At 41.4% G+C, this 14950-nt stretch overlaps 1 protein-coding gene across 1 annotated transcript in view; it reads left to right on the top strand.

The window, feature by feature from the left end:
- The window catches only part of LOC121278346 (trifunctional enzyme subunit alpha, mitochondrial-like), a 71632-nt gene that overhangs the window by 16127 nt on the left and 40555 nt on the right, over positions 1–14950 (top strand). The window contains exons 4-5 of the mRNA XM_041188657.1: positions 4069–4202; positions 12558–12696. Of these exons, the coding sequence (XP_041044591.1) occupies positions 4069–4202; positions 12558–12696 (273 nt within the window). The remainder of the gene's footprint in view (positions 1–4068; positions 4203–12557; positions 12697–14950) is intronic.

The raw sequence follows: 14950 nt of genomic DNA, 5'->3' as shown, positions 1-14950 counted from the left end.
TGAATAATGTGGCTAAAGGAGCAGGTCAGAGGCTGAGAATCCTGCAGTGAGTAGCTTACCTCCTGACTCCCCTAAGCCTCTCCACCATCTACAAGGCACAAGTCAGGAGTTTGATGGAATTCTCTCCACTTGCCTGGATGAGTGTAGCTTCAATAATACTCAGGAAGCTCGACACCATCCAGGACAAAAAATGTCTGCTTCATTGGTACTCCTTCCACTACCTTCAACATCCACTCCCTCCACTAGTGGCACACTGGCAGCACTTTGTACCGTCTACAACATGCACTGCATCAACTCATCAAGTCTCCTTTGACAGCAAGTTCCAAACCTGCCATCTCTACTACTTAGAAGGATAAAGGCAACAGAAATATGGGAACACCACCACCTGAAAGTTTCTCTCCAAGTAACATACCATTCTGACTTGGAAATATATCACCGTTCAGGCTGAGTGAGTGGGCAAATATATGGCAGGTGAGTGTAAGGTGGATAAGTATAAAGCTATCCACTTCAGTTGGAAAAACAGAATGGCAGAGTATTATTTAAATGGTGATAGATTGAGAAACGTTGATGTACAAAGGGACCTGGGTATCCTTGTACACCAGTCAATGAAAGCAAGCATGCAGCAAGCAGTTAAGAAGGCAAATGGTATGTTGGCCTTCATTGCAAGAGGACTTGAGTACAGGAACAAGGATGTCTTACTGCAGCTGTACAGCGTCTTGTTGACACCACACCTGGAGTATTGTGTGCAGTTTTGGTCTCTTTTCCTAAAGAAAGATATACTTGCCATAGAGGGAGTGCAGCGAAGGCTCACCATACAAATTCCTGGAATGGCAGGATTGTCATATGAAGAGAGATTGGGCTGACTAGACCTCTACTCACTGGAGTTTAGAAGAATGAGAGGACATCTCATTGAAATGTATAAAGTTTTGATAGGGCTGGCCAGACTGGCTGCAGGGATGATGTTTCCTCTGGCTGGGGTGTTCTAGAACAAGGGGTCACAGTCTCAGGATATGGGATAGACCATTTAGGACTGAGATGAGGAGAAATTTCTTCACTCAAGGAGTGGTGAACCAATGGAATTCTCTACTACAGAAGATTTTTGAGGCCAAGTCACTGAAGATATTTAAGAATGAAATAGATTTCTGACATTCATCGAGGAGTATGGGGAGAGAGTAGGAGTATGGTGTTGAGATAGAGGATCAGCCATGATCATATTGAATGGTGGGGCAGGCTCGAAGGACTGAATGACCTACTCCTGCTCCTATTTTCCATGTTCCGTCTTGGTTGCTGGCTCAAAATCCTGGTGCTCCCTCCATAACAGAATTGTGGGTATACCTACTCCACAAGGACTGCAGTGGTTCAAGAAGACAGCTCACCACCACCTTCTCAAGGACAATTAGGCTGGATAATAGATACCGGCCTTGTCAGTGTTGCCCACATCCTATAAAATGATTTTTAAAAATCAGCTAAGGTTTTATAAAGGCAAGTTTTCTTTCTCGTATGCTCCTACTTCAAGCCTTCCTCCAGTAGAGGCTTGAGTGCCATTACTGTTAAATACGTACATGGATCTATCATGGAAGTCAATTAAATGTACTAATTTTGAAGGAGAACAATCAGTTTGGCTTTTCATTTCCAGGCCAAGTTTTAAATCCAGCGTAGACTAAAGTGATGAAAGTTCTTCCATCTGGATGTATGGAATACTAAGTGAAATACGTTTTTCTATTCTCTGTACAATTCCCAATATGCCTGGCTTAATTTCAGTACTAATTGGCAATATTAATCATAAAGACAATAGGCTTGCTGGTAGGAAATACTGGAGCAATAATTCTGATGTGAAGCTGAGTAGAGGTAGCTTTGTTCTGTCTCTAATTGTGTTTGCAGTTATCGTTAATGCAAGATCTGGACCGCTGTATTTTTGCAGTCTAGGATTCTGCCGTAGAGATTAAAATGAAACCGAAAAAGCAGGCTTCCACTGAATGGAGTCGTCTTAATTCAGTGGAGAACCAAGCTGAAAACGAAAGTACAGGGGAACTGAAACAGGAAATAACAGAGGCAAGGAGAGTGTATGATATTATATTAGTGGGTAACCTAAAATGGAATCCAAAAGTCCTTTAACATATAAATAATATATTGGGACCAGAAAGAAGATCTTTTTATGGAGGCAGGGAGAAGAACTGAGGTACTAAATGAGCACTTTGCATCTGTCTTTACTTTAACAAAAAATAGGAAGCTGCTAGCATCAGAATAAAGGAGATAGAGAATTTAGGTAGGATAAAAATAGATAACGAGGAGATACTTAAAAGGTCAGCAGTTCTCAAAATAGAAAAGTCACCCAGTCCAAACGGGATGCATCTTAAGTTGCTAAGGGATGTAAGGGTGAAAACTGCAGTAGTTTTGATCACAATATTCCAATTATCCTTGGATTTTGGATTGGTCCAGGGGACTGAAGCATTGTAAATGTTACATCCCTGTTTAAGAAAGGGGTGAGGGATAAGCCTAACATTGGTGAGGTGGAAAATTTTAAGAGACCATGAGAGCATTAACATTCGTGCTGGCTTTCATTTGTTAATGGCAAATCCTGTCAAAGATGGATGAGGGTAGTGCAGTTGATATACTTTCAAAAGTCATTTGATAAAGTTTGACATAATAGACTTGCAAAATTGAAGCCCATGGAATTAAAGAGCCAGTGGCTGCGTGGGTGCAAAATTGTCTAAGAGGCAGAAAGTACTGGTGAACAGTTGTTTCTCGGATTCGGAGGAAGTACTGTTGGGACCGCTGCTGGTTTTGATCTGTGTTAATGAGCTGGACTTGGGTATACAAACCTTGATTTCAATTACCGATGACGCAAGACACAAATATAGTAAACAGTGAGGAGGTTGGTAACAGATGTCAGAAGGAGCAGACTGCTAAAATGGGCAGACTCTGGGTAAATTAAAATAAGTGATTCATTTCTGTAAAAAGAATAAGGAGAGGCAATATAAACTAAAGGTGGTGCAGGGTCTTTGGGGTAATTGTACGCACATCCCAGGTGACAGGACAAGTTGAGGAGACTTTAAAAAGCTGTATGGAATTCTTGCCTTTATAAGTAGACGTATAGAGTACAAAAGCAAGGAGGTTTTGCTAAATGTTTGTAAAACGTTGATTATGACCCAACTGGAATATTGTATCCAATTCTGGGCAGCACAATTTAGAAAGGATGTCAAGGCCTTAGAGAGGGAGTCGAGGAGATTTGGTACCAGGAATGAGGGACTTCTGTTACTTGGGGAAATAGAGATTTTTTTTTGTTTTAGAGCAGAAGGAGGTTATGGGCGGATTTGCAGAGGTGCTCAAATCACCCCTATACTCAACTGGGCCTACATTGGTTTTGAGTCCCTGATAATCAAATCCCTTCATGAACACTCTTCTCCCCAACTCTAAGTTTCTCCTGCCCTGAAACTTTGCAATCCTTCAAGTTTGGCCTCTTATTCACCTGCTGCCACTCACTTCATTGGTCACCATTCCTCGGCCTTTTCAGGCTCAAGCTCTGGGATTGCTTCTCTATAGCTCGCCACCTCCTTCTGTTTTAAGCTCCTAAGTAAAACTCAGCACTTTTAACAAAGCTTTTGGCTATCTATTCAAATAAGTCCTTGGGCTTGGTGTTAACTTTTATGTGATTTATTCTCCTCTGAACCACCTTGGTAAGTTTTGCTATATTAAAGACACTATATAAATGCAAGTTGTTAATGTATATCTCATCCTGACAAGTTTTATCAAGACAAATTTTCACAATTCTTAAAATTATTTTCAAAAATGCTGGTTAAAAACCTGGTGTAACAGTTGTGATTCCACATTGTGTAACTCCTATATTTAAGCCTAAGGGACAAATCTGCTGATTACATACACCTTGACTCTTGGGAATGTGTTAGTGGCAAAGGAACAACTGATGTTGTTTACCTGTGATAAATGTTTGTGGAGATATCTCTGATTCCTTCACTGCCTTGAATGAGGACTGGTGAAGTGCAAATTGGAAACTAAGGATTGAGATCTTCAGAAAAATAATGTAACTCAGTTTCTTTTTGATCCTGATAGGTGAACACTCTATCTAAAAATCTGCAGTCAGAGTTTATTGCGGTGATGAATGAAGTTTGGGCAAATGATGCTGTTCGAAGTGCTGTCCTTATCTCATCGAAACCAGGCTGCTTCATTGCTGGTGCTGACATCAAGTAGGTTACATTTTTAAATATAGCTGCAGAGATCAGTTTCTGTATAAGATGTGCTTTATGATCATTTGTATATGCTTATCTCATTTTAAAGAGAGTGCAGGAGCAGAGAGGATTCATAATCACAAAACTTTGAAGGTTACAGGACAATTTAATAAACCTGTTTCTTGTTATGGATCCATAAACTTGCTACGGATCCTAAGTTTTATAAATAGGGGGCATAGAGTGCAAAAGCAGATGTTATGCTAAACTTTTTATTAATCACTCGTTACAAAATTAATAGTGACATGAACAATTGCGGGTTGATTAAAGAAACCCAGCATGGATTTCTTAAGGAAAAATTGTTTTTAACTAATTTGCTGGAATCTTTGAAGAGGTAACAGAGAGGGTTGTTGAAGGTCATGCAGTTGATATGGTGTACATGGACTTCCAAAAGGAGTTTGACACAGTGCCACACAACAGACTTGTGAGCAAAATTACAGCTCATGGAATAAAACCATATCAGTAACAGTAGCAACATTGATATGGAAGAAAAAACAAATGCTGGAAAAACTCACCGGGTCTGAAGGCATCTGTGGAGAGAAAAACAGAGTTAATGTTTTGGGTCCGTATGACTCTTCTTCAGAGCTAAAGAGAAGTAAAAATGTGATGACATTTATACTGTTTAAGTGGGTTGGAGCAGGTGAAGCTGGATAGAAGACCAGCAATATGTGGGGGCAAAACAGATTGACAAAAATGTCATGAACAAAAGGACAAAGGGGATGTTAATGGTTCTGGGAGGGAGAGGTAAGGGCTAAAGGAGGTGCTGATGGTGGCATTAAGGTAAGAAAGCAGAATAGATAATAGCAGGACAAGGATAAGCACTCTGAAAAGAACAACATGAACAAAGTCTTGGTGGAGGGAGGGGATGATGGTGGGGAAAAGAGATCAAAAATAGGATAAGTGATGGGGATAAAACAATGAATAAATGAATATAAATGAAAATAAAAATAAGTGGATAAAAAATAAAAATTAATATTGAAAAAAAGGGATGAGGATAGAGGAGAGAGTTCATGGTCTGAAGTTGTTGAATTCATTGTTAAGTCCGAAGGCTGTAAAGTGCCTATTCGGACGGTGAGGTGCTGTTCCTCCATTTTGCCTTTGGCTTCACTTGAACATTGCACCAGGGCAAGGACGGAGCAGGATCGCGAGTTGAAATGGCAAGCGACAGGAAGGTCTGGGTCATGCTTGCGGACAGACTGAAGGTATTCTGCAAAGCAGTCACCCAGTCTGCATTTGGTCTCTCCAATGTAGAGGAGACCACATGGGAAGCAGCGAATGCAGTAGACTAAATTGAAGGAGGTGCAAGTGACATGCTGCTTCACCTGAAAGGAGTGTTTGGGCCCTTGGACGGGGAGGAGGTAAAGGGGCAGGTGTTGCACCTTCTCCAATTGCATGGGAAGGTGCTGTGGGAAGGGGATGAAGTGTTGGGGGTGATGGAGAAGTGGACCAGGGTGTCCCAGAGGGAACGGTTCCTATGGACTGCCGATGGGGGGTGAAGGGAAGGTGTGTTTGGTGGTGGCATCATGCTGGAGTTGGCAGAAATGGTGGAGGATGATCCTTTGAATGCAGAGGTAGGTGGGATGAAAGGAGAAGACAAGGGGGACCCCATCATGGTTCTGGGAGGGAGAGGAAGATGTGAGGGCAGAGGCGCAGGAGATGGGTTGGACACCGTTGAGGGCACTGTCAGCCACAGTGGGTGGGAAACCTCAGTTAAGGAAGAAGGAAGACATGTCAAAAGCGCCGTTTTGGAAAGGGGCATATCAGAACAGATGCAACGGAGGCAAAGGCACTGAGAGAATGGGATGGAGTCCTTACAGGCAGCAGGGTGTGAGGAGCTATAGCCAAGGTAACTGTGGGAGTTGCTGGGCCTGTAATGGACTGTGGACAGTCTATCACCAGAAATTGATACAGAGGTCAAGGAAGGGAAGTGTCGGAGATGGACCATGTGAAGATGATGGAGGATTGGAAATTGGAAGCAAAATTGATACATTCTTCCAAGCCCAGAATAGATTTTTAAAAATTGATAAAAGAAGCAAAAGATACATAAGGGAAAAAAAATTCATGAGGCAAATGGTTAAGGTGTGGAATGCACTGCCTGAGTATGTGGTGGAGACTGCTTCAATTGAAGCATTCAAAAAGGAATTAGACTCTGAAAAGGAAGACTGCAGTATTACGGGGAGAAGGTGAAAGATTGGCACTTTTTTATTCTGGGTATCGCTGGCCAGGCAGCATTTATTGCCCATCCCTAATTGCTCTTTTGAAGATGGTGGTGAGTTGCCGCCTTGAACCACTGCAGTCCATGTGGTGTAGATATACCCACAGTGCTGTTAGAAAGGAAGTTCCAGGATTTTGACCCATCGACATTGAAGGAATGGTGACAACAGTTCCAAGTCAGGGTGGTGTGAGGCTTGGAGGGGAACTTGCAGGTGGTGGTGTTCCAAAGTATCTGCTGGCCTTATCCTTCTAGGTGCTCCAGATCGTGGGTTTGGAAGATGCTGTCGAAGGAGCCTTGGCGAGTTGCTGCAGTGCATCTTGTAGATGGCACACACTGCTGCCACTATGAAGCCATGGAGGAAGGCTTGAATGTTGAAGGTGGTGGATAGGGTGCCAAGCAAACGGGCTGTTTTGTCTTGGATGGTGTCATGCTTCTTAAGTGTTGTTGGAGTTGCACTCATCCAGGTAAGTGGAGAGTTTTCTAGCACACTCCTGACTTGTGCCTTGTAGATGATGGACAGGCTTTGGGGGGGGTTTAGGAGTTGAGCTACTTGCCACAGAATTCCGCGCCTCTGAACTGCTCTTGTAGCCAAAGTATTTATATGCCAGTCCGGTTCAGTTTCTGGTCAATGGTAACTCTCAGGATGTTCATAGTGGGGAATTCAGCTATGGTAATGCCATTGAATGTCAAGGGGAGATGGTTAGCTTCTCTCTTGTTGGAGATGGCCATTGTCCGGCACTTGTGTGGCGTGAATGTTACTTGACACTTATCAGCCCAAGCCTGAATGTTGTCCAGGTTTCACTGCATATGGGCACAGACTGCTTCACTATCTGAGGAGTCACAATTGGTGCTGAACATCATGCAACCATCAGCGAACATCCACATTTCTGACCTTATGATTAAATGAAGGTCATTTGGGCATGAGACACTACCCTGAGGAACCCCTTAAAGGATGCCTTGGGACTGAGATGATTGACTTCCAACAGCCACAGCCATCTTCCTTTGTGCTAGATATGACTCCAATCAGTGGAGAGTTTTCCCCTTGATTCCCATTGATTCCAATTTTACTAGGGCTCCTTGATTTGATACTCGGTGAAATGCTGCCTTGATGTCAAGGGCAGTCACTCTTGCCCCTCCTCTGGCAGTTGCAGACACGATGGGCTGAATTGTCGCCTCCTGTGATGTAATGCTTCTGTGATGCTTTTAGACGGAATATTCTGTCCAATTCTGGGCACCATACATCAAGAAGGAGATATAAGTTTTAGTGCAGGTGCAGAGGAACTTTACTGAAGCAGTACCAGTGATGACGTACTTCAATTATGTGCAGAGACTAGAAGAGTTGGTATTGTTCTCTTCAGGGCATAACAGGTTATGAGAAGATTTAATAAAACTGTTCGAAATTATGGAAGGTTTTGGTAGGGAGAAATTGTTTCCACTAGCAGAGAGATAGATAACTACAGGACACAAAATTTTCGATAATTAGGAAAAGAACCAAGTTGAGCAATTTAATTATGCAGCAGTTTATGACCTGGAATGCACTGCTTGAAGTGGCCGTAGAAGCAGATTCACTTGCAACTTGAAAAGGAATTCGAAATATACTTAAAATTTGTAGAGGTGCGGGCGAGCAGACATGAGACTAAGTGGATAGCTCTTTCGAAGAGGTGGCAAAACGAGCCAAATGGCCATCTTGTGCTGTAGAATTCTACCTTCTCCATGTCTTTTTAAGCACCGTGGCATACAATTTTTTAACTTTTTCTCCTGTTGATAGTGTTTTGCTGTTTTTAATCTATTGACAGTTTCCACCTTTTCTGGCACGCTTAACCAGTAACAATCTTCAAGAGGAACCGTAGCTTTACTTATTGCACAATTTTCAGAATTAGATTTTGGAGAAAAATCCAGAAGATTTGGATAGATTATCGGGGTGGTGACATGAATCTGGATTAAATAGCTGTTCACATATTTGGAGACTACATATTTCTTCTTTGATCAAATTAAGAACATTGTAATTTTGTAAATGCCTATTATGCTATCGTCCCCCTTTTCCAATGAGGACCAGCCCAACTTATTTAACATCATTTCCTTATATATCCATATATAAGGTATTTTTCTGTGTATGAATGTAGATTATTGCTGATGACTCATTCTTGAGATCTGGCCTCACCATGATAAGCCAGTATATTACAATATTGCACTTACTTCACGGGTAATAGCATTTTTATGGCATAGTGACCAATTTTAGACGCAATCCTCAAAATAGAGTACAACATTAATGTGCTTTTTTAGTTACATTTTATCTCTTGGGTTCCTTGTATACCTCTTTCATTGCAGTTATTGAGAAGGTTGATTTGTTTCCGCTGTTGTTAGTTTGTTTCCATTGAACATGCTTTTTTTGTTTTTGAAGTTGGAGGGTGTACCCACTGTGACCACAGTCACCTTTAGCTATTTCATTGTAGCAGTATATCCAGCAGCATGTGATCTGTTCTGGATCTTGCGCTGTTGTGTAAATTCATCTAAAAGGAGAAGTCAGATGTTACTACTGCAATTCAAAAAGCAATGTGTAGATGGTGTATTGATGGATATCAAAGATGCATATTTTCATCTTTTTTTCCTAAGAAATTAAGAATTTGAAACACAAGTAGACCATTCAGTGCTGTTAGGGAGGGAGTTTCCAGGATTTTGACCTAGGGACAGTGAAGGAATGGATGAATATAGTTTCAAGTCAGGACGGTGTGAGACATGGAGGGGAATTTGCAGGTGTGGTGGTGTTCCCATGCACTTGCTGCCCATGTTTTTCTAGGTGGTAGAAGTCAAGGGTTTGCAAGGCGCTGTTGAAGGAACCTTGGCAAATTGCTGCGGTGCATCTAGAAGATACTGTGCACTGCTGCCATACAGTGCTTGTGGTGAAGTGTGTGAATGTTAAAGGTGGTGGATGGAGTGCCAATCAAGTGGGCTGCTCAGTCTTAGATGGTGTCGAGCTTCTTGAGTGATGTAGAAGCTGCACTCATTCAGGCAAGTGGAGGGTTTTCCACCACACTCCAGACTTGTGTCTTGTAGAAAGTGGGCAAGCTTGGGGGAGTCAAGAGGTGAATTCCCAACCTTCTACCTTAAGTGGCTGGTCCACTTAAGTTTCTAGTTAATGTTGACCCCAGGGTTGATCATAGGGAAATCAGCAATGGCAATGCCATTGAATGTCATGGGGAGATGGTTAGGTTCTCTCTTGTTGGAGATTGTCGTTGCTTAGCAACCGTGTAGTGCAAATGTTACTTGCCACTTATCAGCCCAAGTCTCAATGTTGCCCAATTAAGTAAAGTAAACAAAGCTACTATTACCATGTCTAAATGGTAAAATGAAGCACACGATTCTTGTTTGGCTGCTAATTGCAAGATCATCCTTGAAAATCAATGCAAGATCATCCTTGGAAATGTATAGGTACAATAATTACACGGCTTGGCCTAAATAGCCAAGTGGTTATGGTACTGGGTTTGTAACCCCAAGATCAAGAGTTCAAATCTCACAATGGCAAACTATGAAACAATGTAACTTCATCTGAAACAGATGGAAACAGGTTTACTCAAAAGAGTATCAAGAGTTCAAATCTCACAATGGCAAACTATGAAACAATGTAACTTCATCTGAAACAGATGGAAACAGGTTTACTCAAAAGAGTATCAAGAGTTCAAATCTCACAATGGCAAACTATGAAACAATGTAACTTCATCTGAAAACAGATGGAAACAGGTTTACTCAAAAGAGTATCAAGAGTTCAAATCTCACAATGGCAAACTATGAAACAATGTAACTTCATCTGAATAGGAACAAATGGAAACGTGTTTGTACTCGAAAGAGTTACAATAATTACACATCCAGCTAACCATCAATGCTTTGTAATTTATTAAACCACCTTAAATTTGGAGTTTCTATGTTATTGAAATTCCTGGAGCTTTTGTGGCAGTATGTACTCAGAGACTGAGAGTATAATTGGTGGAGTATGTTGTGTTGTATTCTTAAAACATATTCCATTTTGTTTCATATAAGATGTATAACTGGAATGTATAGAGGTATTTTTTGTTCAAAGGGCAGTAAGCTGGACAGCAATAGGTTCCAAAATTACTGTGATTCAAATAGAAGTGTTGCACTACATGATTTAAGCCCAGCGATGTTGGATTTAATTTTGCTATTCCACTGAGGTAAATTAGTTATCTTGGAAAATACATGTAGTATCTATATGCCTCAATCCAGATGTGAACAAAAGAATTTAAATGGACAAAAAGTGGTGAGAAAATTGATTTTGATGTGATTTCAATATGTCACCAAGGAGCCCTGGCAAAACTGGAATCACTGCAAAAATCTCCAGGAAAATGGTAGTGGCTGTTGAAAGGACAATCATTGCAACCTTAGGATGTCACTGCCACAGTGTATCAGGGCAGTATCAGCGACCAAATCTTTTTCAGCTAACTCATAAATAATTTTCCTTCTGCCATAAGGTCAGGAACTGGTAGCAATTCTAGTGTATACAAGCATAACTGCTCTAATAATCAAGCAGGCTGTGCCAGTTAGTGGCAATATCTAGATGAATAGGTAACATTGATGCCACATAAAGACCAGTCTATTTCCACTTTCAACAATAAAAAAGGTAGCTATTTCTCCCAATCTGAACAGCACCATCTCCACTATCAGCATCCTGGGGGTGACCATTCCCCAGAACCTTAACTGAACTAATCATATCTACACTGCAGCTGCAAAAGCAGAGCAGAGATTCCATATTCTTTTATGAATGGCTCACCTCTGTACCCCTCAATGCCTCTCACCATCAACAAGTCAAGAATGTACCGCATTAACAGCATTCAGACTCAACACCATACAGGAATAATTGGCAATCTAGTTGTGCGAGGCCCCTTGGGGATGAGCGACCATAATATGATAGAATTCTTCATCAAGATGGAGAGTGACGTAGTTAACTCTGAGACTAGGGTCCTGAATCTTAATAAAGGAAACCACGATGGTGTGAGGAGTGAGTTGGCTATGATGGATTGGGAAACGTTACTTAAAGGGATGACGGTGGATAGGCAATGGCAAACGTTCAAAGAGCACATGGGTGAACTGCAATAATTGTTTATTTCTATCTGGCGCAAAAGTCAAACAGGAAAGGTGGTCAAACCATGGCTTACAAGGGAAATTAGAGATAGTATTAGACCCAAAGTAGAGGCATACAAATTGGCCAGAAAAAACAACAGACCTGAGAATTGGGAGCAGTTTAGAATTCAACAAAGGAGGACCAAGAGATTGATTAAGAAGGGGAAAATAGAGTATGAGAGTAAGCTTGCGGGAAACATAAAAACTGACTGTAAAATTTTCTATAGGTATGTGAAGAGAAAAAGATTGATGAAGACAAATGTAGGTCCCTTACAGTCAGAAACAGGGGTAGACCATGTAGGACTGAGATGAGGAGAAATTCCTTCACCCAGAGAGTGGTGAGCCTGTGGAATTCACTACCACAGAAAGTAGTTGAGGCCAAAACGTTGCATGTTTTCAAGAAGGAGTTAGATATAGCTCTAGGGTGAAAGGGATCAAAGAGTATGGGGAGAAAGCGGGAGAAGGCTATTGAGTTGGATGATCAGCCATGATCATAAGGAATGGTGGAGCAGTCTCAAAGGGCCAAATGGCCTACTCCTGCTCCTATTTTCTATGTTTTTAGGACAGAGTAGTGTCCTTCATCAGCATCTTTGCCACTGTAGTTTTTAATTTATCTCTTCACTACTATTTATCCCTCCATTACCTATATAAAGTGGCTACAATGTGTACTGCAACAATTCAAGTTTAATTTGACGGTATCTCCCACACCCAAGATCAGTATCACTGAGAGGGACAAATGGCAAAGTCATTACCTCCCGTTTTTCTTCTAAGTCATACGTTATCCTCACTGTTTCGTCATTGCACCCGCATCAAAGTTCTGGAATTCCCTAACATCATTGGACATCATCAGCCCAAGGACTACAATGGCTGCAGCATTGCCACATGCTGAGAACACCAAATAAATCATTTGAAGAGGTGCTATGCCAGCTTTAAAAATAGCCATGTATGAACTCTATTTTTATTTTCAGTATGATAGAGGAATGTAAATCTGTCGAAGAAGTGACACGATTATCCCAGGAGGGGCAGAAATTGTTTGAGAAGATTGAAAAATCCACCAAACCTATTGTAGCTGCTATCAATGGTTCCTGCCTTGGAGGTGGCCTTGAGGTATGGGATGTGTTTCAACTTGTACGTGTAACCTAACCAATTGAAGAGAAATGTTTGTCTTACCTGATATTTTGGACTGTGCACTCTACATACCTGCCCTTGCCCCATATTCTTTAATAAATTTGGCTAACAAAAATTTATCAATCTCTGATTTAAAATTAATGGATGCAGTTTTTTGATGAGGTAATGCACTGTATGTTGGCTTCCAAAAGACATTTGATGAAGTGCTACATAATAATCTTCTCAACAAAATTGAGGTCCGTGGACAAAAGGAACAGTGGCAGCAGCACTGATACAAAGTTGGCTGAGTGACAGGAAACAGAGTACTAACAGTAACTGTTCTTTGGACTGGAGGAAGGTATGCAGTGAGGTTTCCTATGGGCCAGAATATGTGCACAAATTATTGAAGAGGCAGTAGGCTGAGAAAGTGATTAAAAAAGCATAAGTGATCCTGGGCTTTATAAGTCAAGACAAAACCAAGTTATGATGAACCTTTTATGACGCACTAGCTCAGCCTTAACTGAAGTATTGTGTCCAATTCTGGACACTGCATTCTAGGAAGGATGTAAAGGCTTTAGAGAGGGTACAAAAAAGATTGTTGTGAATGGTTCCAGACACAAGGGGCTTCAGTTGTTAGGATAAATTGGCAAAGCTGGACTCTTTTTAGACAAAAGCTTGAGAGGAGATTTCATAGAGGTGTCCAAAATCATGAGGGATCTAGTCAGAATAGATAGAAAGAAGCAGTTCTCTTTGGCAGAGGGGTCAAGAACATTGGTTTAAGATGAATGGCAAAAGAACCAAGGGTGACATGAGAAAACATTTTTTTTATACAGGGATTGGTTAGGACCTGGAATGCACTGCTTGTGATGTGGTGTAAACAAATACTAGTGTAACTTTTCAAAAGGGAATTTGATGAGCACCTAAAAAAAAAAATGCAGATTTACAGGGAATAAGCAGGGGAGTGGGAGTAGCTGAATTGCTCTTGAAGAGAGCTAGCAGAGACTTAACAGGTTGAATGGCCTCTTGTGTTGTAACCATTCAATGATTCTATGGCAATTGATCTAGCATCAGTTGCCATTAATGGAAAAGAGTTCTGAACTTCTACCATCTTTTCTTTTGTAGAAGTATTTCCTAGCTTTAGTTCTGAAAGATCTGGCAAATTTTAAACTATGCCCTTAATCCGTGCTGAAAAAGGAATAAACTATCTACTCTACCTGTCCTCTTTAATATCTTGAAAAGTTCGATGAAATCACCCCATTAAGGTCTAAATTGCAGGGAATATGACCTTAGCTTGTACAATCCCTCCTCGTAATTTAGCCCTTAGAATCTATAATTTGGTAAATATTCAAAACTGTCAGTCTCACTGTAAGCCACATGAATAGATTGTATATTAGAAATATGGGAAAGAATTTTCACGTCGGTGAGCAGGGGTGGGCCCCGACATCACTGCGCGTCATTCCGATCATTCGCTTGGTGGGTGGCGCCGGAGGCAGCTGCATGCCCGCCAAACTGTCAAAGGCCTGTTAAGGCTATTAAGTAGACTAATTAAACTAATTCTCAACGCTGCCCATCCAACCTTAAGGTTGGCAGGGGGGCAGGCGAAGAGCCCAAGCGGCCTTTGCGTTTTGCATGAAACCTCATTCACGAGCGGGATGAGGTTTCATGAAGGTTTTATTAAATTAATATTTTTCACACAATTCATAAACATGTCACAGCTCATGTGACACTCACATGAGGGGACATGTCTAAATAATTTTATTTTTTCTTTATTTGAAACTTTCATTTTGATCTTAATTTCCCTGAGGCGGCTCCATGCCATGCATGTGAAGGAGCGCAGGCCCCGACTCTCCCTCCTCCCCCCACCTGCACAGGTTGCGTTGAGCACTACCAGAGGGGCATCATGCTGGGCGGGCCTTAATTGGCCCACCCATGTAAAATGGCGGCATGCAGCCGATCGCGGGCAGAGATTGGCTCCCGACCGCCCACCCGACAGGGAGAAAATTCTCCCCATGAATATCAAACTTTGCATTGGTGGAACGCAACTTATGGCAGAATACAAGAAGCTTTAATCTGTATTCAACATGGAAAGCTTGACGTTAGCAATCATTTTGGAAGTGTGGGGAAAAAAACAAATTAGTTTTGGATTTTCATCCTATTACTCTCTAAGCTAACCTGTTGAAGATGAGTGCTCAGATTCTCTATTATATCATTGACAGAATTGTGATTCCTTCAGCTGTATAATTGAATTGGTGGA

The sequence above is a fragment of the Carcharodon carcharias genome, chromosome 5 (genome assembly GCF_017639515.1).
Source record: "Carcharodon carcharias isolate sCarCar2 chromosome 5, sCarCar2.pri, whole genome shotgun sequence".
Taxonomy (NCBI): Eukaryota; Metazoa; Chordata; class Chondrichthyes; order Lamniformes; family Lamnidae; genus Carcharodon; species Carcharodon carcharias.
The sequence above is the reverse complement of the archived record's forward strand: the minus strand, read 5'-3'. Positions and strand labels throughout refer to the sequence as shown.